The sequence below is a fragment of the Taudactylus pleione genome, unplaced genomic scaffold (assembly GCF_031769625.1).
Source record: "Taudactylus pleione unplaced genomic scaffold, aTauple2 ptg000313l, whole genome shotgun sequence".
Taxonomy (NCBI): Eukaryota; Metazoa; Chordata; class Amphibia; order Anura; family Myobatrachidae; genus Taudactylus; species Taudactylus pleione.
Genome location: NW_028284714.1, coordinates 4,449,523 through 4,474,162, shown reverse-complemented (window position 1 = coordinate 4,474,162; position 24,640 = coordinate 4,449,523). Strand labels below are relative to the sequence as shown.

The 24,640-nt window shown below is 42.8% G+C and overlaps 1 protein-coding gene across 5 annotated transcripts in view; it reads right to left on the bottom strand.

The window, feature by feature from the left end:
• EHBP1L1 (EH domain binding protein 1 like 1) overlaps window positions 1–24,640 on the bottom strand; it is a 135,434-nt gene that overhangs the window by 89,360 nt on the left and 21,434 nt on the right. For all 5 annotated transcript variants that reach the window (XM_088442521.1, XM_088442525.1, XM_088442523.1 and 2 more), the window contains exons 2-4: window positions 10,172–10,229; window positions 2,883–2,978; window positions 2,004–2,057 (exon numbers count right to left, since the gene is read on the bottom strand). In XM_088442521.1, coding sequence (XP_088298647.1) covers window positions 2,004–2,057; window positions 2,883–2,978; window positions 10,172–10,229 — 208 coding nt within the window. The remainder of the gene's footprint in view (window positions 1–2,003; window positions 2,058–2,882; window positions 2,979–10,171; window positions 10,230–24,640) is intronic.

Below are 24,640 nucleotides of genomic sequence, written 5' to 3'. Positions count from 1 at the left end.
CATATTCCCCATGATCTGTGCATGCACAGTAGACTCCAGACACCCTCTAGTGCCCGGAGTCTACCGCTGCTGTCAGTTCACTGACAGCAGCTGGGGAGAGAGGAAGGGGCCCCAGATGGGGAGTGAACACAGGGCCCCTCCACACTTAATATGTCCCTGGCTCCTATGTACCACCCAATGGTGAAACATTTATATAACACATGTAACTTTGACAAGGAAGATAGGCCCCCCTCAGCTCTGCGCCCCATAGCAACTGCACCTCTTGCACCTATGGTAGTTACACCCATGGGTAACACAAATAAATAGTACAAATGTCTGACAATAGGGTAACCTTTCATGGTAAAACTTGTACATCAGCTGTTAAAAGTTATGTTTGCTAAAAACCACAAGGTAATATTGCTACTACTCAGAAATGCCCATTTTAGGTTGTTTCAAATGTTGAGAATGTATGAAAACTGTGGAATTAATGATATTGCTAATCATAAATAACCTTACCAGTCTGAGGTACAGTTCTATAGACTGTTAAAAATATATCACTTTATTTTATACCATGTAGAGATTGATTCTTATCTGGTTTCTCCAGTAAAATTGATGTACAGTAAGCCCTGTTTATTAATACAAAATTTCAGATTTTCCCTTTTTTTTTTTTTACAGTTCCTATTTAATTTATGTGCAAAATGATTCTTTAATTTCAAACAAGTCCAATTCCCGGTAAGAGTCTGCTTTGGCATGACAATAAATAAAGCACAGGGATAGACACTTAACATGGCTGGAGTTGACCTAAGTGGACACTGTTTTTCTCATGGACAACTTTGCTATGCTCTTTTGCGTGTCACATCAAAACATAGGGGTCTATTTACTAAGCAGTGTTAAGAGACAGAGTGAAAAGTGATAAGGTACCAGCCAATCAGCTCCCAACTGTCATTTTGCAAACACAGCCTGTGAGATGGCATTTAGGAGCTGATTGGCTGGCACCTTATCACTTTTCACTCTGTGTCCTAACACTGGGCCTGATTCAGACCCGCTTGCAAGCGCTATGTGCTCGCAAGCGGGTCGATGGTGGCACTGCGTGGGCGCGAGCCCCGGAGCGAGCGCAAAAAGCACTCGCTCCGGCGCTCGCATCCAAAAGGGGCAGCTATCAATGTTGATTGACAGCTGCCCCGTTTGGAAGGCATGGAAGGGGGTGCTCTAATAGTGCACGAAGTCCACTGGGGCTTGCGGCAACGAGACCCTACCGCAAGGGTCTCGTCGCAAGCCCGATGGTCGCGATGGTCTTGGCCATTGCGACCATCATCATGGCTGCTCGCATAAGCTGTGGGTGATAGCCCACAGCTATGCTAGCGGCCAAGAGGCTGCAAGCAAAAAAACAAAAAAACCACATGCCCTGATTCAGAGCGAGCGCTCGCTTTTTGCGAGTGGCTCTGAATCAGGCCCACTGCTTAGTAAATAAACCCCATAATCTTTTCGTGCAACATCAGGAGGAAGAATGACTAATGTCGACTACAAGGCAATCTTCTAAGACCTTGGTTAAATAAGACTATCGCTGTAAATTCAAAACTGCTCCGGTGCGAAGCCGGGGCTGGTCGCTAGTGTGTACTAATAAATCAGGACCCGTTCAATACACTGTATTGCTGCAGATCGCTGTAATCAGGAGTGACCCAACAATGAGGATGGCCGAGGCACTATCACCTCAGGAAACAGGATTTGGATTAAAGTAAAGTATACAAAAGCCCCTTGTGCAATTCTTTGCGTGAATTAGTGTTTAATGTTAAGAATCATCAATATGTGTGTTTTCTTCTTTTGAGTTATGCTTATTATGGATATTTATATTTTGCCTTCTTTGGCAGGATAATTATGAAGGCTACAACAAGTAGTAATTACATTAGGCTAAGTTACATTACAATGAGTGCCACAAATGAGTAATGGGCATATTATTGACTAAGAAATAGAGTTGAAGACAGCCAGGCACAGGTTACATCAGAGGGATTCTGAGTCACACTTACCCCTTCAACTTGGAATGTCCATTCTTTCTCTTCAAAGTGATCAGAGTGCGGGTCCTATGCCAAAGACATCAATAATTAAAGTTGTACTTTCACATGCCTGTTACTTTCTCCATTCTGCTTTCTCTATGTATATCAAGTCCTTGATTCAATCCATCATTACCTGACTCTCTTCACTCCCACAGACACTGGGCCTGATTCAGAGATTGACGCAATGCCGATGATTATGCAGTTTGTGCAATTATCGGTAAGCTGCGCATGTATCTGAGTCACACTGTGCAAGTGTCAAGGCGGCGGCTCAAATGCAAGTAAGTCGCGACCATTTACGGGGCAGGTCTCAGTTCCGATGTGTCACTTCTTGCGCCCAATCTACACGACCATAGGGTTACTCAGAAGCCCGATGATCGCCTGATCTGTGAGCCAGATGCGCCATTGTACGCGGTCTCTTGGATTTGCGAAGCCGAACCCAGAGGCTGTGACATTTGCATATTTTTGAACAGCCACTGCGTAGAAATCGGCGGCTACGGTACATCTCTGAATCATCCTAGGGGTCTATTTATGACCTCTTGCATATATTTTTTCATCTCTTATCGCTGTTATTAGTTTTGTGGCAAGTTGTGACCTTAGAACAGCACATATTCAGTAAGAGAGTCATAAGGAGCAGAGGGATCTGAATATGGCATTACTGTAGCTACTGTATCTGACATAAGCTCCCATACAGGACTATGGGGACAGTGGTTTTTATTGGTACATGGGTTCAAAGGTTGTATCTGTGATATTTGTGTTATATACCCCCTGGAACCTAAATGTGATATATTCATGCCTAAGTAGACGATTCCACATGCATTTTGGGGTTTAATACCAAGACCCATAGTCACTTACTCTGTAAAGTGTAGCTGTGATATCCACATTTTCAGGAACAGGCCAAACAACAGATCCACGGAATGGGTTCCTGATCCCAGGCTGCCAGCTATGAGCCTGGGGAAAAGGACATTAGACATATGTTTATAGTTTGGCAATTACTGCACGCCATACTGAGAGAAAGGGAAGGGACACACACTAGGTAGAGATGAATAAGAAAAAGAAGGAGAGAAATTGGGATAATTAAAGAAAGAGACAATTTTATTGGGTTTATAGATGCCACCTTTCTCATTAATAACCATTAATTGTTGCACCAAGCCTATTGGGTAGGTAACGCAGAAAACCAGGAAAGCCATGCATATTATATATATCATAACAATATCAACACTACAGGAGTATCAGCTCAGGTAAAAAAATATCTTAAACCACTAACCAGGGGTCCTTCCTTAGTCAAATCAACACACTGATTTTATCTCACCAGCTCAGATTTTATTAAAATGTGGTATATGTAGTCTAAGCAAAATACAAAATATTATTTAAATATATCATGCCGTTTCCAAAATATGTAAAGTTTTCAAAAATCTGTCAAAAATGCACAACCAGCATATTTTCAAATCGCCATAGCAGCTCTCCTAATTAAACTAGAGAGGTGGGAGTGGAGTCATTTTAATGTGGGGGTTTTTTTTACGCCCTTTCCTATAATATACAACACAATAGGCTTTGTGAGGAAAAACTTTTTCCAAATTCAAACTGAAATTTTTGATCATGATTATCTCAAAAAGTGCGTCGACAAAAAAGTGAAAAAAAAAACTGGAAATAGTCTATACTAATGTTAAATGTTTGTCATAATTTAAAAGTGGGAGGATAATGGGTTCATAGTTAAAAATAATATTATAGCAAGGTAGTTTATTCAAAAAAGCCTTGTATATTCCAAGTAGTAATAGGTAATAATAGATTTGAAGACTTCATTAGTTTAATTATATAAATCAAGTTGAATAGAAATACTTGACATTGTATGAATCAGTCAACAATGTTAGCTGAAGATAGTTTGACAATTCCTCAGTGTATTTTAAAGTGTCTTCAGGAGACATGACATAAATTCTTCCAGTTGGAGTTCTAGGGTCGACTTTGCATAAGACATCTATTAAAGCAGTGGTCCCCAACCTTACTTGGGATGTGAGCTACTCGAGAAAAATGAAACCTCCTGAAGAGCTACTAACATTTTTTTAAAAAAACAATAATTCTGTCTAATAACCGAAAAATTAAAGATCATTTAATGAAAAAAATGTTTCATAGAAAACAACAATGCAATTAATTAATATACAGTGATATTGTTGCACATTTCACTTTTAATTACCAGCTGTGATGTTGTAAGTACAGTAGAGGAGCAAAATATATAGGCAGGGCTGCTGTGCAATTTTTTGTCAGGGTTGGGTGGGAGTCACTTGTGATCAGTCGACTCCTGTGATGTTCAGATGGTGTCCGTCATGTATTGTGCCACCCTACGGAAATCACCTGATGCGCTTCCCTGTCGCTCCACCCACGGCTTTGTCAGGGGTCACTTCCTCCTAGTTGACTCAGCAGTACTACAGCTAGGTGAGCTACCCAAATTACGGCCGCGAGCTATCGGTAGCTCGCGAGCTACGGGTTGGAGACCACTGTATTAGCGGTATCTATAGTACATCAGGCTTCCTTGGATAAAGAATGGTCCAGCAGGATGAAGGAAGGTCACTTTTAATTCATCTTCATTCTTTTCTATAACATAAGCAAGCCACCATTTCTTGTTATACACAACGGATATATAGCCATTTATTTGTGTCAACTGGAGTTTGTCTAGAGATTTTGTAACGAATACTGTAGATGATGTAGTAGCCTTAGAAAAGGTTTTCACGAATATTTTTTATGTACTTGAATCAACAGGTATAAAAGCATGATACTGTTGTGTTCCCTGAATAGTTACTGACTGGCTGAAACGATCATTCAAAAATGTTTCAGACTCAATATAGTCTTCTTGCGTTGTGAACGTCAAATTAATTCCAGATATATTTTCTACTGCCATTCATAAAGTTGGAGAGGTGTGAGGTTTGTTTCTCATATGGACTGGCTCTGGCGGCCAGTCTCTTGACTGAGCTGCCAACTCCATCACAGGGGCCTTTCCCATGTGCTGTGGCCGAAATATGACACTCGGCCTCAACATTGAAGTCTAGCTTGTGACAAGACAAGTTTGTGTAAAAAACTGAATGTTTAGCTTGATTGATAACACTGTTTAAATATAACACACAAATTTAATAACAAATCACAGTATAAACAACTGAAAACATCTTCCAAAACACCACTATAATGCACTTACATCCACTCAATACTGACTCCAGACACAGACTAATAGGTATTGCGAGGGGAGGGGGCACTGACTGGACGCAGTGTCATAATTTGTCAAGCGCTTACACAGACATGCTACAAACTGTCCTGCAATACTGAGCATGATTCCTGACCATTAATTCATGAGAACAATGATTCATGAGCATGATTCATAAACAATGCATTAACATTATTGAAGATCATTATTTTCTTGCAAGCATTATTCATTGTTTTTAGTTAATAAAGTCAAATAGTAACTTTTATAGTTAGGCTTACAATATTTGAATTTTTGTAAATTCTCTTAATTACTTTTTGACAATCTCTACATGTGAGAATATATAATATCTATATTATATATTGTCATATTAAAATAATGATCTTATATATTCTCATATTTTGCCAAGAGCTTACACAGACATGCTACAAACTGTCCTGCAATACTGATCATGATTCCTGACCATTAATTCATGAGAACAATGATTCATGAGCATGATTCATAAACAATGCATAAACATTATTGAAGATCATTACTTTTTTTGCAAGCATTATTCATTGTTTTTAGTTTATAAAGTCATATAGGAACTATTATAATTAGGCTTACAATATTTGAATTTTTGTATATTCTCTTAAATACTTTTTGACGATCTCTACATGTGAGAATATATAATATCTATATTATATATTCTCACATGTAGATATTGACAAAAATAATTCAGATAATTTACATTTAATTAAAATATTGAGTGTTGGGCTGATTTTAGTTGTTCCATCATATAATTGGATTTAAAAGTAGGCCCTGATTTTTTCAAACTTAGTGCCTACTCCTGTTTAATATTATTTTTAACTATGAACCCATTATCCTCCCACTTTTAAATTTTGACAAACATTTAACATTAGTATAGTCTATTTCCAGAAATTTTTTGTTGACGCACTTTTTGAGATAATCATGATCAAAAATTCAGTTTGATTTTGGCAAAAGTTTTTCCTCACAAAGCCTATTGTGTTGTATATCATAGGAAAGGGCATAAAAAAAACTAGTAAAATGACACCAATCCCACCTCTCTAGCTTAATCAGGAGAGCTACTATGGCGATTTGAAAATATGCTGGTTGTGCGTTTTTGAAAATTTTTGAAAACTTTACATATTTTGGAAATGGCATGAGATATTTAAATAAAAGTTTGTATTTTTCTTAGACTACATATACCAAATTTGAACAAAATCTGAGCTGGTGAGGTAAAATTTTAACAAAAAGAGTGTTGATTTGACACGGAATGGCCCTCAGAGAGACAACATTCATTTCATAACATGCACAACAGGTTTCCTAAATATTACCAAATTTTACAACTACAGACCGAGTACAGTAAAGCTGGCCACACACATGGCAATATTTTACCCGATCTGGCCAATTCCGACACATTGGAACGACAGATCGTGTAAAATATGGCCAAATTGAGAGTAAATCGTGAATCCCCACTCACGATGCGATGCGCCTCCCCCTGGTCACACATCGCATCTTCAGATCTACCTTGCAGTAGGGAAGATCTGACAATCTAGGACCCGATGCACTGTGAAAGTCTGGATGCAGGAGAAATCGTTTGAAGATTGGAAACCAAATTATGTGCAGATCGTGTGGAGATCGTGTGGAGATCGTGTGCTGAGCTGCCGGGGAGAATTTCAAGGGAAATCGTACACATCGGCTCATCTTCAGCACATCGCTGTGTGTGTGGGCACGGCACCTTAAGGTTGTATTTGCTTTGCAAACGGAGACAGACCCACACGGAGATGCAGATACGCCTGTCAGTAGATGTATCAAATACCTTCCATTTTCTATAAGTTGTATGTACTCAGTATAATGCCCTGTCCATTAGGGAGAGGCCTGAAAAAATGATCAAAGCAAATACCCAGTCCTTTAGGGAGAGGCCTGAAAAAATGATCATAGTAAATGTTCAGTCATTTAGGTAGAGTCCTGAAAAAAGTATCATAGCAAATACATATGCTCAGTCATTTTTTATATATATAAAAAATACCTTTATCTTGCACTAGAAACCACAAATATTACAACAGCCCCTCACAGTGGCACCCCTGTTAGTGGGTACCTTGCATGTATGTAACATACAAACCCAGAGGGTGCTGAACACTTTGTAGAATACACTTTTGAACGTATGGAGTTTGGATGTTCAGTCAGAGTTCATGTCCCAAATACGATGTTGGCTTGTTCCTTTAAGGAAATGATTGGAAATGAAACTTCTTTTGAATCAACAAAAGTGTCCCAAATTTATAATGATGTTCTTCTGAAAAAAACACACTCACAAAAGAATCACCCAACACATAAGGCCCAATGGCCACGTATTAGTATATATACAAATGGTTTATTACATTAAACCTAATAAAAGATGCTTACATCATATAAAACTGAATGTCAATCAACGACGCCAATGAGGGACAGATGCAGCAACCCACCAACACCCTTAGGGTGTGAGCTGATGGCAGTGTCCTCAAATGGCGACTAGGTATGACACTCTTAGCACAACCCTATGCGTTTCATCCTTCGCAGAGGACTTCTTCAGAGGTATTATCTTAAGTGGGTGATAATAGTAATAATTAATGGATGGTACGAATAACATGTTCTCCAACATCAGAATAATATGTTCCCATCAGTATAATTTTTCAAATTCTCAAGAAAGGCATATATACATTCCAGGACAAATAATCATATAGTGATATCAGGAAGTAACTATTAACTCATCCTGCTGGGAATGATAAGTATAGTCCAGCTTAAAGAGACAAAATTTTTAAAAACAATAATGATCCAAATAAACAAACTTTCTAGGCTTAATTATAAACAATATACCCTATTACATCAAAATATACCCAGAGAATCTTATATAAAAGTTTCTCAATTAAAGATATATAAGTCTATAATCATGACACCACTTCATATAGGTCTGATCACAATGTATTAGCTAGCCAGCACAATCATACATATCCAATTTTTAAATAACTGGGGTCACAACAAAGAATCAGAAACCTACCCAATAAGTGATCCTAACAAACCATCCACCTTCTAATTGTAGTAGTGTCAACTGGCTGGGCTTATTGCCCTCTTACACCCAGCTGATGCTGATGTCACTTCCACCCTATAGATTCTCAAAAAACAGTCCTTACGTGTTTAAGTAACACGTAATAAACAGTGCTTAGTATAAACGGTGCTTATAATAAGTGCCTGACATTCTGTCTCAATCCAATTTTATCTAGATGGGAAGAAGCTGATCCATATGGGAGTGGAACAAAACCATGATGATACAACGGATCACTGCTGAATGGCATGCAACGCAAATTGGTTTAATCTCTGGAGAGCAAGGTAAGCTAATAACCTGGCATCCATTCAGGAGTTTATCTGAATGCAAAATCAGTCATTGGCTGACAGTGACTGTTGACACTTGTAGTGCAACAAGTTCTTGCACTATACTTTAAAAATGTTTCCTTGTTCCCCTGATTCAGGGGCTGAGTTGTAGAATTTAAGGGGTAAAAGTAGATTCTTCTCAACCATTTTTACTATGTAGTTTGGCCTAAACCAGATGAAGGTCAGAGGGCTGCAGTCTGCATTGCATTGGTTATGGTTTTAGTTTCTAAACACATCTGATCATTTGCAAACCACAACAAAAAATGCTTCTTAGTAAATCTCCCCCATCATCATGCAAGTCCAATGTTGATTCTCAGTTCTTCTAGTTTGTGTCTTGGGTACTCTGATATCTGGCACAACCAAATCACATATTGGCTCCTATAAATGTGTTGAAACATATTCACCTAGTGCAGATGTCAGTGCAATTTACATTTGCTTTCGGCTGGACAACAATATTGGACTACTCTATTTTGAACAGATAACAACTACTCACTGACTTGCAGCTACTGGAGTGACTAGTCCAAACTGCATCCACAAATCCTACAAATGTAAGTTCATCTTTTGCTGATATGCTGAGATACAGTCTTGAGTCTGTTTAAGAGATCATGACTCCCTTGGCTGCATTCCAGTATTGTTGGCAAGGGTTATTCACACATTTACACAACATTACTTCTGTCGCTCTAATATCTGGAAATGTAATTGTTGCCACTCGGAATAATGTTTGTACTACTCGTTGTTAGACAGAAAATAATCTTCTCATTCCAATTTAAGGCAGAATATATCCATCAGTGTTGATGTAACATTGGTTTCTGTCATCTCATATTGGCTGAGAACTTTGCACACAAGTTGAGTTGAAAGGTCCTTTCTATGAATCTGGAGATCCAGATAATATGTCACATCTCCTGGGTCCTTAGCTTGAAAGTGTTTGTTGAGATATACTGTATATGGTTTCTTGAATCTTGATGCCCTTAAAGCACTGGCGAATCTAGGGGCGGGCAAGCAAGGCTTTTGCCTGGGGTGCTGCTGCCTGAAGGCATGGCCACTGTCATCCCATGGGTGACATCTAATCTGACGGAGCCTTGCAAATGGCCTTTCCCCAGTGCAGTGCGCGGTCCCGTATTTAGTATTTTGTTTATGTCTTTTTTAGCGCACATGGCCATGCCCCTAATCAGGCCACACCCTCTGAGTTTAGGGCACAAAAGTAAACTTTCGCCCTAGGCTCTACAAAAGCTAGAGCTGGCCTTGCCTTACAGTGCTGTACGAATGGCCCTGCTGTACAAGGGGCCACAACTAGTAACTATGTGCAGCTCAAATACTGGTGCAAATTGTGCACATGTACAATGCAACAGCTTCACATATATAACTACAAAGTGCAAGTGTGCTTGCATCCAATTCTAAATGATACCCTAAACCTTTCTTGGTTGGTAGCCCCACAAAAAAACATGTACAATAGTTACCAATGCCTTAAAACAATGCCTATGAATGGTAGATGAAGAATGAGAGGATGGATGGAAGAGTAATAATTTGAGCAACTACCAGATATTGGTACCTTAGAGGCGACTCTTCTGTTTCTTCTAGTCCATACAACGATCACTTTATCTGGCTGCCTAGAAGTAAAAAGTAAAAGGCAATTAGCAAAAGTCCAGAGCAAATACAAACAATGATGGCAATGAAATAACAAAAAGACACAGGGTGATATGAGAGAACAGACGAGGTAATGCAAATAACAGGGAAACAAACTGATTACCTAAAGGACATATATCACAATCTGTAATATTTCCATTTCAGTATTTGCTACATGAAGGGACTGACTCGGAGTTGCAGGCACATCCGTTCCACAGGTTGATCTTGTGATTTTAGCACTGTGCACGCTCTGTAGCTGAGAAAACGTAAATGTGTGCAAATACAGGTCATTCAGAGTTTACACGGGGCTCGTAACTGGGTGACAATGGAGCGTTTGCACATGCATGACTTGCCTGGCCTGAGTGAGCCACCAGGTTCCAGATACTCTGATAGCATCGGGCTTCTTTTTGTGCCGAAATTGCATCTAAATCACAAGGCAATGTGTTTAGGACACACCAGGAGACTGTGTGATATATTTGATATGTGACACTTGTATATCTGTGTGCACCTGAGTCTGTATATGAAGCACAATAGAACTTGAAATAATAAAAGCTGCAGCCGCTACATTGTAGCACTTTGTATACAGATTCAGAGACTCAGTCACACACAGATATACAAGTGTCACATATCAAATTCAATCAGCACAATCTCCTGGTGCGTCCTGGTCACATCACAAATGCGACTTAGATGTATTTTCAGCAAAAAAAAAGACACAATAAGTTGCCCAGTGCTAGCAGAGTCTCACGGGACCTGGGAAGCCGAAGGGGGGCCTTTTAGCGAGACTGCAGCAAAGATGTATAAGGACACATCTGTAAGCTGAGTGAGGGTGTGTAGTCGGAAATGAGGGCTATGCAGAGTTCTCTGTACATGGAGAACCGTCTGATTTCCGATGGACCGCTTGCACCTGGTATAATTATAATAATGATATTTATATAGTGCTCTTCCTAAAGTATGTTACATTTGCAGATTAAAATAGAAATAGCAGACCCCCAAAAAAAGAGCTAAGCATTTGTATTTTTTTTTTCTTTTAGAAACTATATGAATATTACTGAAATGCGTAAGTAAAGTCTGCTTCTAAATAAATAGAAAACTAAGGTGCTGTCACTAAGCAGCTGGTATAAGGGTTTGTCATACCCAACAATAATCACAAAAGAGATAAAACAAATTACCAGCAGTTAAATAAACCATTAAAAATGGACGGTCTTAACTCGCATTTAAATCACATTTATTTATGTGAGCAAATTCATTATCAATGCTTATATCATAAATGTTTCTCACACATAAGATCAAAGGTAAATCATGTCTCATAGATAATGGAATTAGGGTTTTCTCCTCGGTTTCCAACAAGAATGTGAGTAGCAGAAAGATACCAGTCTGTGGCCAATAAATCCCAAAGGAGTCCCTTAGCATACAAGATGCACACATAGGTCTGGGAAAAGGTCCACCTGATGTCCTTTTTAATGCTGCAGTATAATCCAGGGAGAGTTATAACATCCCACAAGTGTCCAGTCGATTCCAGGAATGCCAGAAAATACCTCAAAGCGTTTCGCTGGGCAAGAACAACTGTATATGAGACAGGATATGCCTTTGATCTTATGTGTGAGAAAAATGTATGATATAAGTATTGATAATTAATTTGCTCTTAACATGATATATTAGACATAAATAAATGTGATTTGATGAGAGTTAAGACCGTCAATTTTTATTGTTTTATTTTAGCGCTGCTAATTTGTTTTCTCTTTTTTGAGTCTGCTTTTGTAGGTCTCTAGAGTGGAGGCCTCTCAGACTGTGCGTGGCAGTGAGAAAAGCTACGCAAAAGCTCTTCACCCAAATAAAGTATAAGAGGTTCTAGATACTGCTGATAGCCTTTCATCTGCATATCAGAGTAAGTCGGGGTGTAAGAATTGGAATCAGAAGCTGCTTCAGGTACCTTGGACCCGGTTATGTATGGCTTTAAAAGTTCAAAAGCCAATATTGAAGTAAATTCATCATGTTATAGGCAGTTAGAAAAGGGAGTGGAGAATGAGAATTATGTGGCAGTAACAGGGCTGGTTAGGTAACAACCAGGCAGCTGCATTTTGTACCAGCTGCAAGCGGTGCAGTTCTTTTGTGAGAGACCCGGGAGGTGTGCTTTGCAGTGTTTCTGTGTAATGATACAAATGTATGTATGAGTTATGAGTGTAGGGAGATCTACTGAGGGAATTAAGGTCCTCATTTATCAACAAATTTTATCAATCACAACGAGTGATAAAACTTGTTGCATATGATAATGGTGCTCCAGCCAATCAGCTCCCAACTGTCATTTTTCAAATAGTTGAAAGTTGGGAGCTGATTGGCTGGAGCACCATTATCATATGCAAAGAGATTTATCACTCAGTTTTAAAGCTCCTTGATAAATGAGGCCTGTGCTTGATTCTGGCTATGTTCCTCAAATGAAAGAATCAGAATTTGGCCATGGCTGACACCTGATGTTTAAGTGTAAAGCCACAATCCAAGACAGCACCTAGATTCAGCACATGGTCAGTGTTTTCAACTCTAAACCTCCAAGTTTAAGTCCAGTTGGCTGTCTAAGCTGTAGTCATGGCCATTGAAGATAAGCTCCTATCCTGTGAGAAACTCAGAAACAGACCCTTAAGGGGCTAGCCATTAGACAACTTTTTGAACGATCTGAACGATCGGAACGTTCAGAAACTCGTCTAAGGGATAGTCGGCAAGGACCAGTGATGTGTGTGCACGCTGGGTCATGGACGACCCCGACTATCTGTGGAACATGCTCGTCAATCTGACAACGAGCGTCAGTTTCACATGTTCACAGATAGGATGTCGGTCTCCAGCACTGAATGACGTTCAGTGAACGCTGTTCAGTGTGGGCACCGCACCTAGGCGACCTGAAGGACTGAACGCTAGACGTTGTTTTTCAGGTCGCCTAATGGATAAGCACCTTTAGTGATTATACTGTAATATGAAGAGAAACCAATGAACGGCATTTTATAATTGCAATGACTTGCGCTGACTCCTTTTTGCAGGATAGAGGCTTTTCCAAAGCAGGACATGTATTATATATGATAAGTATACTGACTAGAAGGGCATACTTTGTTCAAAATAGGCATGCAAGCAAAATATATGTATACTGTATTCAGGGCCGTAACTAGGTTGGTGCGACCAGTGCTATGGCACAGGGCACTGCAGGGCAGGGGGCGCTGTTTGGGCCTCCCAATTTACCTGTTTATTATCATTCTCACTTGTAGCTTCCTCTTCTTTTATCCCCAGCATCTCCTGGCCTCCTTTATCTCTTCCCTGGCCCTTCCCCATAAGGTGTTGCAAGCTACTATTCTACAGAACTTTATTGTGTAGCTTAGGATATGTCAGACATCTTGTGATAAAGAATGACATAAAAGGAATGTGTATATCCTTCCAGAAGTACTTATATGTATGCAGAGCTGCGCGCATCGCCATGTGAGTCCCATCTGTGTGTGCGTTATGTGTACTCCTAGTCATCCTCAGTGCACACTTGCACCTGCCCTACACTAAGTGCAATATATATCCCTCCAATCAGGTCATTTTTAGTTGTCCAGGAGAGCAAAGGTGCCCTCGCTTAACTTTGCTCATGTGAGAACGCTCTGTTACAGTACAACCCCGATTAACTCGCAAACATAGATACAATCCAAATGTGTAGGAGTCTGCATGTCCCATACTCATACTCTGAGTGTGCGCAATACAAATTCATACAAGGTATGCTCGCTCCGCAATTGGCTTATATTCATGTCTGCTTCAGCCCCACTATATGTAGTATATAAACAAAAATATACATTAAATATAAATATTTTTGTGCAAGGCAAATATGAAAATGTTTGTGTTTTCATCTTGAGTCATAAGGAAATATGGTTGAAACATTTTACCTATGCACATCAGACTTCCTGTCAGTAAACCTTGGGAAGACCACTACAAGAAGCCAATATTTGCATATTATAGTTAGCAAATAGCTTGCATTTTTCTAAATCAATTTCAAACTTTTTCTGAAGTCAAATTATGGGAATATTTATCTCTAATAACATTACAAACAATGTATTCATGAAGTATCAATCAGCCCCTGGCCAGTTGGCACATGACTGGCATCCCCAGGGGGATATGAGCTAGCAAAGCGTGTGAGCACCCCATCCTGGGTATAAAATACACTAGTAACACGCCATCCTGGGTATAAAATTCACTAGTAACACGCCATCCTGGGTATAAAATACACTAGTAACACGCCATCCTGGCAACACCTCATCCACTTCACTGCATAAGTGGTCAGAAGAATGCAGTAGAGTTCACAGGGGCTAATTGTTAAAAGATGAGTAACTCTAATACATTGACACTTGCAATACCTCAAAATTGAGAATATTTGTATGAATGCAACAACAAATCTACTATTTGGTGCCTTGTACAAATGGAGACAGTGACTTAGCGAAGGTCACACAATGCTTACACTGTGTCACTGTACCACTGCTTTCCACCACCACCAGCAGCGCCATGTGCTTCCACGCTATAAATGTAACTGGAGAGGTTACTGCAATGACACCCCATGAAGAATTGCAGCACACGAAAAGCAGGCAGATGTGAAAGAGCCAAAGGCATGGTTACAAGACTCTGATCTTTAACTCAGGCATAACACAGGGCAGGTCACAACAAGCTGCTATAAATGTACATTTTATAGGAAAGTTATAACTATTTGTGATCATTTAATTTGAAAGTACAAATATATAAGTAAGCATGTGTCTTTTTTTCAGGACGGATGGAAATATTGCCTTTAAACGACATTTTATTCTCCATATGCCCCTACTTGTTTCCTAACTGTAGTATATTCTCTGTATTTATAGCGCTACATTGTTTCTGATTTATTGTTCTGTGATTTTCCAGTGAGGACTACATCTTTCTCTTCATGCCTCAGTGATGACTTTACTAGATTAAAATTAGCTTTTCTAAAATTACCAGTCTCAGCTGATCCTGTGTAACACAGCTTTTGTAAACCAAATGTGCTCACACATTCCCAAAATCTCCAGTACAGGAATTATTGCCTAACGTTATTGCCAGGATACACAAAGCCGACATTGCTGGTTCCTTACTAATTCTCCTCCTTTCACCAATTGCTTTAAATGCACCCATGCTATTTCCTGATCTAAAACATATTCATAGCACTGGTAGAAAGAAGTTGACTTTTTAATAGTACTAATAAATAATGAATTATTGAAAGGTGTGGTAGCAAAGTGATAGTTTGGTAAAATTTAATATAACATTTAGTTTTTCCACCGGGCTCCTCTTCAGACCTTTCTTCAGTTCTGCATACTTATATAGGCAGGGATATTATTGTGTCTCGTCTTACTTTTGTTCTTTACTGAAATATTATTAATAGTTTCTATGTGCCTCTTTGTCATACCTTAATTTATATGTTTCTATTATTAATGCATGTCTAACATAATGCAGGTATAAAGCACAGGCAGTATAAACTGGCATTGCGTCATGCATACCTGGCTGTTTCTCTACTTCCCATAACATATTAAGCATATCTGTTGAACTTTAGATATAGAAAGTCCAAAGTCCCTCACATTTCCAGTACATGTCTCCATATACTTTGTTCCCTTATTTGTAGATTACACCCTCTAGGTGTGAAATACTATTGATTGTATTGTGTGTAGTGCCTGGTAATATGCAAATAATAGTATATATAATATAAGAAAAGAAATATAATTCATAGGGGTCAATTCAATAACCCACAAATTACTCATGGCCGCAAGTACAGTAAGTGAGGCTTATATGGACTTGCAGATTTTTGTCCACAACCCCTTAGGGCTGCGAGTAAAAATGTGCGGGTTTGGTGTGAGTCCAGGCCGTGAGGGGTGCAAGGACAACTATTGCCATTTGCGGGTAATTCAATCAACCCCATAGTGATAAAACGGTTTGTCCAGTGTCACAATGCTATATTTTTAACAATGCTTCCTAACAGTAAAGGTGCCTACACACTAGGCGATATTTTACACGATTCACCCGATTTTGACGCATCGGAATGACAAATCATGTAAAATATGTCCAAATCGTGAGTGTCCACTCACGATCACGATGCCCGCTGGTTGTACATCGCATCTTCAGATCTTGCCTACTGCAGGTAAGATTTGCCAATCTCATACAGGATTTTGTGCAATACTGTAGATGTATTTTGTGCACGATAGATCTTAAGTCAGATTGGACACTTTTTAGCACCATATCGTTTCCTGGAGTGCCGGGGAGAGTTCATGGGAAATAGCTCACGATATCACATCGTCTAGTGTGTACACACCTTAAGTATACTAGAAAATGTGCACTAGTAAATAACATAAAGTACAAATTTCATAAGTATAAAATACACTAATACACATATGCAACAATCCTACAAGGTAACTTAAGGGTTGGACACAGGGCCTGATTCAGACCCGCTCGCGAGCGTGTGCGCAAGCCCCGTAGTGGGTGAGAAATTCACTCACTCTGGGGCTCGCTACTCGCCCCGTTTTGTAGGCGGGGAGGCTGGACAAACGGAGGCATTCCTGAAAGAACGCCTGCCGTTTGTGGGCGGTCCTACTGACATCACTCGTGATGTCAGTAGTGAGCTTCATGCTCTATTAGAGCAGGAAGCTCACTGGGGCTTGCGGGAATGAGACCCTACCACAAGGGTCTCGTCGCAAGCCCGATGGTCGCGACCATTGCGGCCATCACCTGGCCACCCGCTAAAGCTGTGGGTCGTCACCCACAGCTTAGCGAGCGGCCTGGCAAAAAAAAAAGGCCGCCCTGATTTAGAGCGAGCGATCGCTTTTTGCGAGCGCCTCTGAATGAGGTCCAAAGTTCATACAAAAAGTAAAACTGTAAATATTTCCCCATGTAATTCATACTTATAACTACCAGGGACAGAAAAAAAGTATAGTTAAAATATAAAAGTACAAACGATATATATAAACCTCTAAAAACAAAGTACATTTATACTGTAGTAATAAATAAACACATCACACAATGAAAGTTCCCCCCCCAAAAAAAATATTGGCGAGTTCTCTTGCTGTAGCTATGTGCCCATTTATGGTGGAACTGGGGCACATTTGGAAATATTAGTAATTACTGACTGTGCACATGTGGGCAATCATACAGCTTGGCTCAAGTACTAAGATCTCTTTCCAGCTTGATCACATATGGGTGTGGGTCAAAATAGAGTTTAATGTTCAGGCTGATAATTGATATCACATATTGGGCTTGTTAGTGAGTATTACACATTATTTTACACACAAATTACTTTACATTGATCATCTGACAACAGCATCTAATGTTTGAAAATGATATGATTTTGACTGGATCATTCTCTGGCATTACATATTAGGCTCTTTATCTGGTATAGCCACACTTACAGTATGTATGGTCAAAATTAGTTGTTCTGCAAGCTTGATAAGTAAATTGAACCTGTGGTCAGTATACTATGCATTCTTTGGATAGCAAACAAGGTGAAGCTAAAATAATGTCCTATTTTAACTTGGAAAGCAGAATGAGTTACAATAGAAACATATGATAGATGTGTAAATGTCTTATTAAAAAGTACAGCAATGTGTTGGGTGGCATACTGATGTTAATTAACCGTTAATAAGTAAATATGCTTTTATGGTACACAAAAAAGTCCAAAATAACTTATGATTATAGGAAGGCATTTATTATTACAAAATTTGGAACAAATGAAAAAGTAGTGTACTGTAAATTTCACAGTTCTGCATTTACCAAAAGGATGTTTGATTGGTTGTTATGTGTAGGACCGGCGACAGGGGTGTGCAAGGGGGACACTTGTACCAAGCTCTTAGATTCTATGCCCCCCTCCTGTACCCCAGAGTAGTCCAGTGTTTATGTAGGTGCTCACCTCCCATGCCTGCGCTGCTGTAACTAGTGGGGGTAGGGGAGCAGGGTAAAAAAAGAAAAAAAAAAAAGTGTACCGGGTCCAAGATTTCTGCTGCCAGCCCAGGCTATGTGTGACATTGCCAATCTACTTTGTACCTGTTCTCAAAAGTATGTAACAGAATGGCAAATTTTTTCTTGCCTAATACAAACTAATACTCATACTCATTTCAGGAATAGCCAAAAACCTGGGAATTTGCCACGGGGAAAGCCAAGACAGCCTGGGTCCTGCTTATGTCTGAAAGAATAAGACCCAGGTGGATAGTCCAGGGTCCGCGACCCTGCAACTGACCAAAGTTATTCCCGGGACTTATGTCTGAATGGCGCTGAAAAGGAGCTGATTGGCTGTTTGGGGCTGTCACACATGACCTCATCACTGGTAGAAGACAGTGTTCGTTCCCTTTAAATTAATTCACACTGAATGCAGGGCAGACACAGCTTATGTGTGAAAGGGGTCGACGCGGGAAAAGCCAGGGGCAGCGGTGTAGTGTGAAAGGGGTTCTCCGAACTTGGACACGGGTTACAAAAACTTGGTTCGGAGCAGTGTATTTGCTGGCGCATACATCTAAAAGGGGTATAACACTCCTAATAACTCGTCCATACAGGAATTTTCTCTCACAAGAGGGTAAATGTATCAAGTCTTGGAGAGAGATAAAGTGGAGTAGTTGCCCAAGGCAACCAATCAGAGTCTACTGCCATTTCAAATACTGTGCTAGATAAGTGTCAGTAAGAAGCTGATTGGTTGCTTTGAGCAACTTTTCCACTTTGTAACTCTCCAAGGCTTGATTTCAGAGCAGATATCTATATTTGAGTAATGTGAATAAATAACCTGCTTTGTGTTTGTGAGAGGTTCCCGAACTCGGTCCTCAAGGCACCCTAAAGGTGCATACACAATAGGCGATTAGGAAAGACTACAATTACGACATCGTAATCGTACAGTCGTTCCTGATCCCCTGTAGTGCCTACAATGAGTGATGTGTCGTTCAGTGTAGGCACCCGCCATCATTCCTGAACATGGCCAATCTGTAGTTATCGGCAGATTAGCCTGCATAATCAGGCGATGATAGATGACAGAAACGACCAGCGGGAGTGCGCATCACTGGTCGTTTCCGTCATTATAGTACACGATTACTGAGCGATTGCACGATTACAATGTCGTAATCGTGCAATCGCTCAGTAATATCGCCAAGTGTGTACGCACCTTAACAGTCCAGGTTTGAGGGATATCTATGTTTGACCACAGGTGATTTAACTAGTACCTCTGTCAATTTGATTTAACCACCTATGCTCAACCATGAATATCTCTAAAACGTGAACTGTTTGGGAACCTCTGCTCTATATAATTATTCTGTTTGCTAGTTTAGCTAAGATGCTGCATGGGAGAATGGGCTACAAATGAGATCCTGTATGAAATGATAGATTGTCTTAGTGGCTTGACACTTTGAGATAAAACATGTTAGGTAGTGCCCTTCCCTTCATGTAGCATGTAAGATGGCAGCATGAGCAGCTGACTGATACTGCAGAGTGCTATCCTAAACCTCTACAATAATTGCAATACTAGATAATGATCTTTATGTGACAGACACTGTGTTTAGAAGAAATCTATTATTGACCCGTGTGTGAGATTATTTATAACCATACTAACAGGCGATAAAAGTCTCAGGCCCTCATTAAGAGGCGGTCAGAGTATGCAAGCGGTCGCTCAGAAACTGGGCGGCCGCTTGCATCCTGACCGCCTGCCTCTGTTTCGATCGTTAGGCTGTGGGTTTACACCCACAGCTCTAACCACCGCTAGGGTGATGGTCGCGATGGTCATAGACCATCGCGACCATCACGGCTTACGACGAGACCCTAGGGTAGGGTCTCACTTGTCGTAAGCCCCGGAGAGCTTCTGGCTCTGTCAGAGCCGAAAGCTCTCCACTGACATCACTAGTGATGTCAGTGGGGCCTCCCCTAAACGGCAGGCGTTCCCATGGGAACGCCTCCATTTGGGCTGCCACCCCCCCGGCCCGCCTTCCAAACGGGGCGAGCTGTCAATCAACATCGACAGCTTGCCCCCTTTGGAAAGAGACCCGCTACGACCGGCGCTGTCGGTAGTAGCGGGTCTCACGCATGCGCACGAAGGAGCCGGCTCCCTCGTGCGCATGCGCACTGGACAAACATCGAGGCGGCCGTGCGGTCGTAGACCGTACGGCCGCCTCTGAATGAAGCCCCCAGTCCCTACACCTTAGGAATATACAGACAAAAATGTTATCCAACTTAGGAGGACATGTATCAAACCTTCTAAAGAGGAGAGAGATGGACAAGCAGCAAAGCGGCCCATCGCAAGTTTCGCAACCAATCAGATTCTTCTCATTTTATAGAATGTACGTGATACATAATAACTGGAAGCCGATTGGTTACTATGGATAACCTCCACTTGTCTACTTCTCGACTCTTTAGAAGGTTTGATACATTTCTCCCTTTTTGGAAATAGAAACCGACAAATACAGAATATGTATCTACTACACGAGGAAGAGAATATCTAAGTGCATCTAGCGGTAATCCGGGACGTGTTTGGTCATACCCCATCAAGAGTGGTAGAGTACCTGGGACTTATAGAGACAAGGCACACTGCAAGAAGCATAACATCTGAGCGAGTGTGTTTTTAATCTATAAAGAAAGCTCTTTTCAGTTTTACTTGCCAAACATTGTTTCACTAGATTGTCACTTTTTCTTTATGAATTGGAACCCTGCTGATTGTTGTGTGATATCGCTTCAAGATCACTAAACATGGCCTCTGTGGCTGCACGCAGTGGCATTACACTCCCAGAACTCCCATTAGACAGCCTTTTTTTGGATTCACTTTAGAACACCTTCCAAGAATGCTTATGGTCTTGTACCACCAGTGCTAATGCCAGTGATTCTGTACACAACAGTGTGTCTCTGCAGGGTCAAAACAGTAGCCCCCGCAGACCCTGCGATGGCTTGTAGGGCACGGTGGCTACAGATTCCATGTGGACTAGCCGTCCGCATGGAATCTGCTGAAAACATTCTGCTGCAGCCTAGGAGGAGACAGATGCTAGAGGTCCTACTGGAACTCTAGCGTCTATCAGAGCAGTACATAGCGCATAGCATTACACGGAAGTGCGGAACCCAGAACAGACGTCCCTTGTTGAGGTGGGTCGTCTGTAACCACCAAGCAAGGGACAGGCGAACTTCCGGGGTGAGCACAATCGTCTGGGACTTCAGAGACTGAGGCAGCCCGTTCCACTTGGACAGAATCAGGTGCTGCAGAGGTCTGGAGTGAAACTGGGCGTATTCCACCATGTCGAACACCGACACCATGGAGCCCAGTAACCTCATCGCCGAGTGTAGGGACACCCGGCGGCTGTGCAGACAACTGCGCACCCTTGACTGTAAAGCAGAGATCTTCTCCTCCGTCACGAAGATCTTTTGCTGTCCCGAGTCCAATAAGGCTCCAAGATGCAGAATCCTCCGAGACGGGATTAGAGTGAACTGCCAGTTGATTAGCCAGCCGTGCCGTTGCAGCAGTGCAATGGTCAGGTCCAAGTGGCGTAACAGGAGCTCTGGAGATCCTGCCACCAATAACAGGTCGTCCAAGTACGGCAACATGCTGACTCCCTGCAGCCGCAGAGAAGCCGCCATGACCGCCATCACCTTGGTGAAAACCCGTGGTGCTGTCGCCAGGCCAAAAGGTAACGCCCGAAACTGGAAGTGGTCGCTGCGGATTGCAAACCTGAGGAATTGTTGATGGCACAAAAGAATAGGGACATGCAGGTAAGCGTCCTGTATGTCCAATGACACCATGTAGTCCCCAGGTTCCAGCGCCAGAATGATGGACCGTAGGGTCTCCATCCGAAACTTCGGTACCCGCAAAGACCTGTTGAGTGCTTTGAGGTTGAGAATCGGACGATACGACCCATTGGGTTTCTGTACCAAAAAAAGATTTGAATAGAAACCCTGGCCCCTCTGGGAGAATGGAACAGGCACTATAACTCCAGCCTGGAGCATAGTGTGCAATACCTTCCGCAGCTCCGTAGCCTTGTTCCGGTCTGATGGTAGACCCGTGGTGAAGAATCGAGCCGGGGGTCTGTGTCGGAAGGAGAGGGCGTACCCGTGGGAGACCACCTCCAGAACCCAAGTGTCTGTCGTAGTGGTCGACCAACACTGGGCGAACTGCAGCAGGCGGCCTCCCACCCTGGGATCCCCCAAAGGGAGGCCCGGACCGTCAGGCCGCAGGCTTGACATCTGGCTTGGGGGCCGGACGTCTGGTACTCCATGTCTGCTTCCGGGGCTTGACCGATTTCTTAGGGCCAGCTTGTCGAGGAAACGACTGTGGTTTGGGCCTGCCCTGGGCCCTAGATGACCGAAAGGACGATGGTCCAGAACCAGAAGGAGCAGCGGCCGACGGGAGACAAGCCGATTTGGCTGCCGCCAGCGTGGCCACAATCTTATCCAGATCCGGACCGAAGAGAACTTCTCCGGTAAACGGCAACGCCTCCAGACCCTTTTTGGAATCTGCGTCCGCCTTCCAGGATCGCAGCCACAAGGTGCGACGAGCAGCTACCGCTGCTGAAGAAATCCTAGACACCAGAGTACTAATGTCTAGGGCCGCCTCGTTGATGTAGGTGGCCGAACCACGGAGATTGCCAATCAACTCTGCCTGTTCGGCCGGACAGTCGGAATCAAAAGAAGCCTCTAATGAATCCGCCCAACGCTCCATCGCTCTGGCAACCCAGCAAATGGCCATAGCCGGCCGTGCTGCCCCCCCCCGCAAGGGAATAAGCGGACTTCAGGCAGATCTCCACCTTGCGGTCCGTAGCATCCTTAAGGGAGGACATGGATGGCATCGGCAATGTGGCACTACGGACAAGACCTGTGGAGGGGATTCCCACTTTGCAAAATAATTATCCGCGAACGGATAAGCCACCGCCAGGCGTCTCTGCGGCTGGTATCTTTTGCCAGGCTGTTTCCACGCCTCCTCTAAATGGTCCACCAACTGACCCGAAAGAGGAAAGACTGTGGCATCGCCCTTCACATCTTTGAAAAAGGCATACTTAGATTTAGCCGCTGGGGGAACTTCGTCCTCAATCACCAAGGCTGTGCGGACCGCCCGAATAAGTCCAGGAATATATACTTTGGACTTAGCATCAGCGTCCTTAGCATGGAGAGGTTCCTGATCGTAAGGATCCAGAATCTCCCCATCATCAGACGTCCCCTCGTCATCCTCATAAGGAGCCGACAGAGACGTCACCGGCCGTTTATGTGGCCGCATCACAGACTCCCCTTGCAACACATCCGACAAGTGCTGTACAGAACTCGTCAAGGAGTTAACCCACGCTGGCTCCTGAGAAACCGGGAGCGGAGAAATAGGGAGACTGTGGGGTACCACCAATTGTCGTGGGAAACCCTGCATGGGTGACGACACCACTGACTGCTGGGACAAACCCATCGGTGTAAACGCGGGCTGCGGAGCTAACTGGCCCACTAAGGCTGTAAGCGCTTGAGCGAAACAAGCCCAGGGCGGCTCCTGTACCGGTGCAGTAACCGTAAGAGGCCGCGCCATAGACAAACACTGCCGGCAGAGGCCCTCCGCGCTACCCTCCCCCTCCGCTAACGGTACTTTACACGTAGTACACTGTACCGGAGGGGAAAATCACTTTCAGACATGATGGCACCACGTATGTGACCCCTCTCACCAATTATATATTTAAGAGGCGAGAGACCACCCTGCAGCACCGCACCGCAAGGGCTTAGCAGAAAAAACAGGGACAGTATAAAGCTGACAGTTTAGAAAAAAAGTTACAGGCAGCAGCGCTAGCACAGTCACATACAATGCAGAGAAATAACAATTCCTGCACTAACAGCGCTGATCACTCAACTACACAGACACAGGGCCTGGTAGGACACAGCGCTGCATACACAGACCTGACCACAGCGGAGGAGAGGTATGCGGGGGGACCCAGACCACCATGCTTCAGAAAAGATGGCCACCGAGGAGCAGAGAGAAGGCTGGCCTGGGGGAGGAGCGCTGACACAGGGCCAGTCAGCACAGTGCAGAGAGGGCTGTGTGCAGCGGGGGAGGCGCCGGCTGTGAGACAGGGCATTCATTTAACCCCTGGGACGCCGCAGCGCTACCGCTCTGCTGCGGTCCGCTGTCCCAGGGGGTAGTGGAAGCGCAGGTTGGTCGCCTGGCTCCACGCTGCAGCCAGTCCCCAGGGAGCCCCCTGCCTGGGGACTTAGGACCATGTGATCAGCGGGGACCCCCCGCGGGACCCCGCTGCTTACCTCTGTCCCCCTTGAATCCGGCCATGGTCCGGAACATCTGGGGTCACCGCTAGCTGTGACCCCAGATGTCCACCAGCATCCCCGGATCAGTAGCGGCGTTCTGGTACCGGCGGGGTGTAGGGAAGACAGCATGGACGTCAGGACTGACTGTCCATGCTGTTCATCCAGA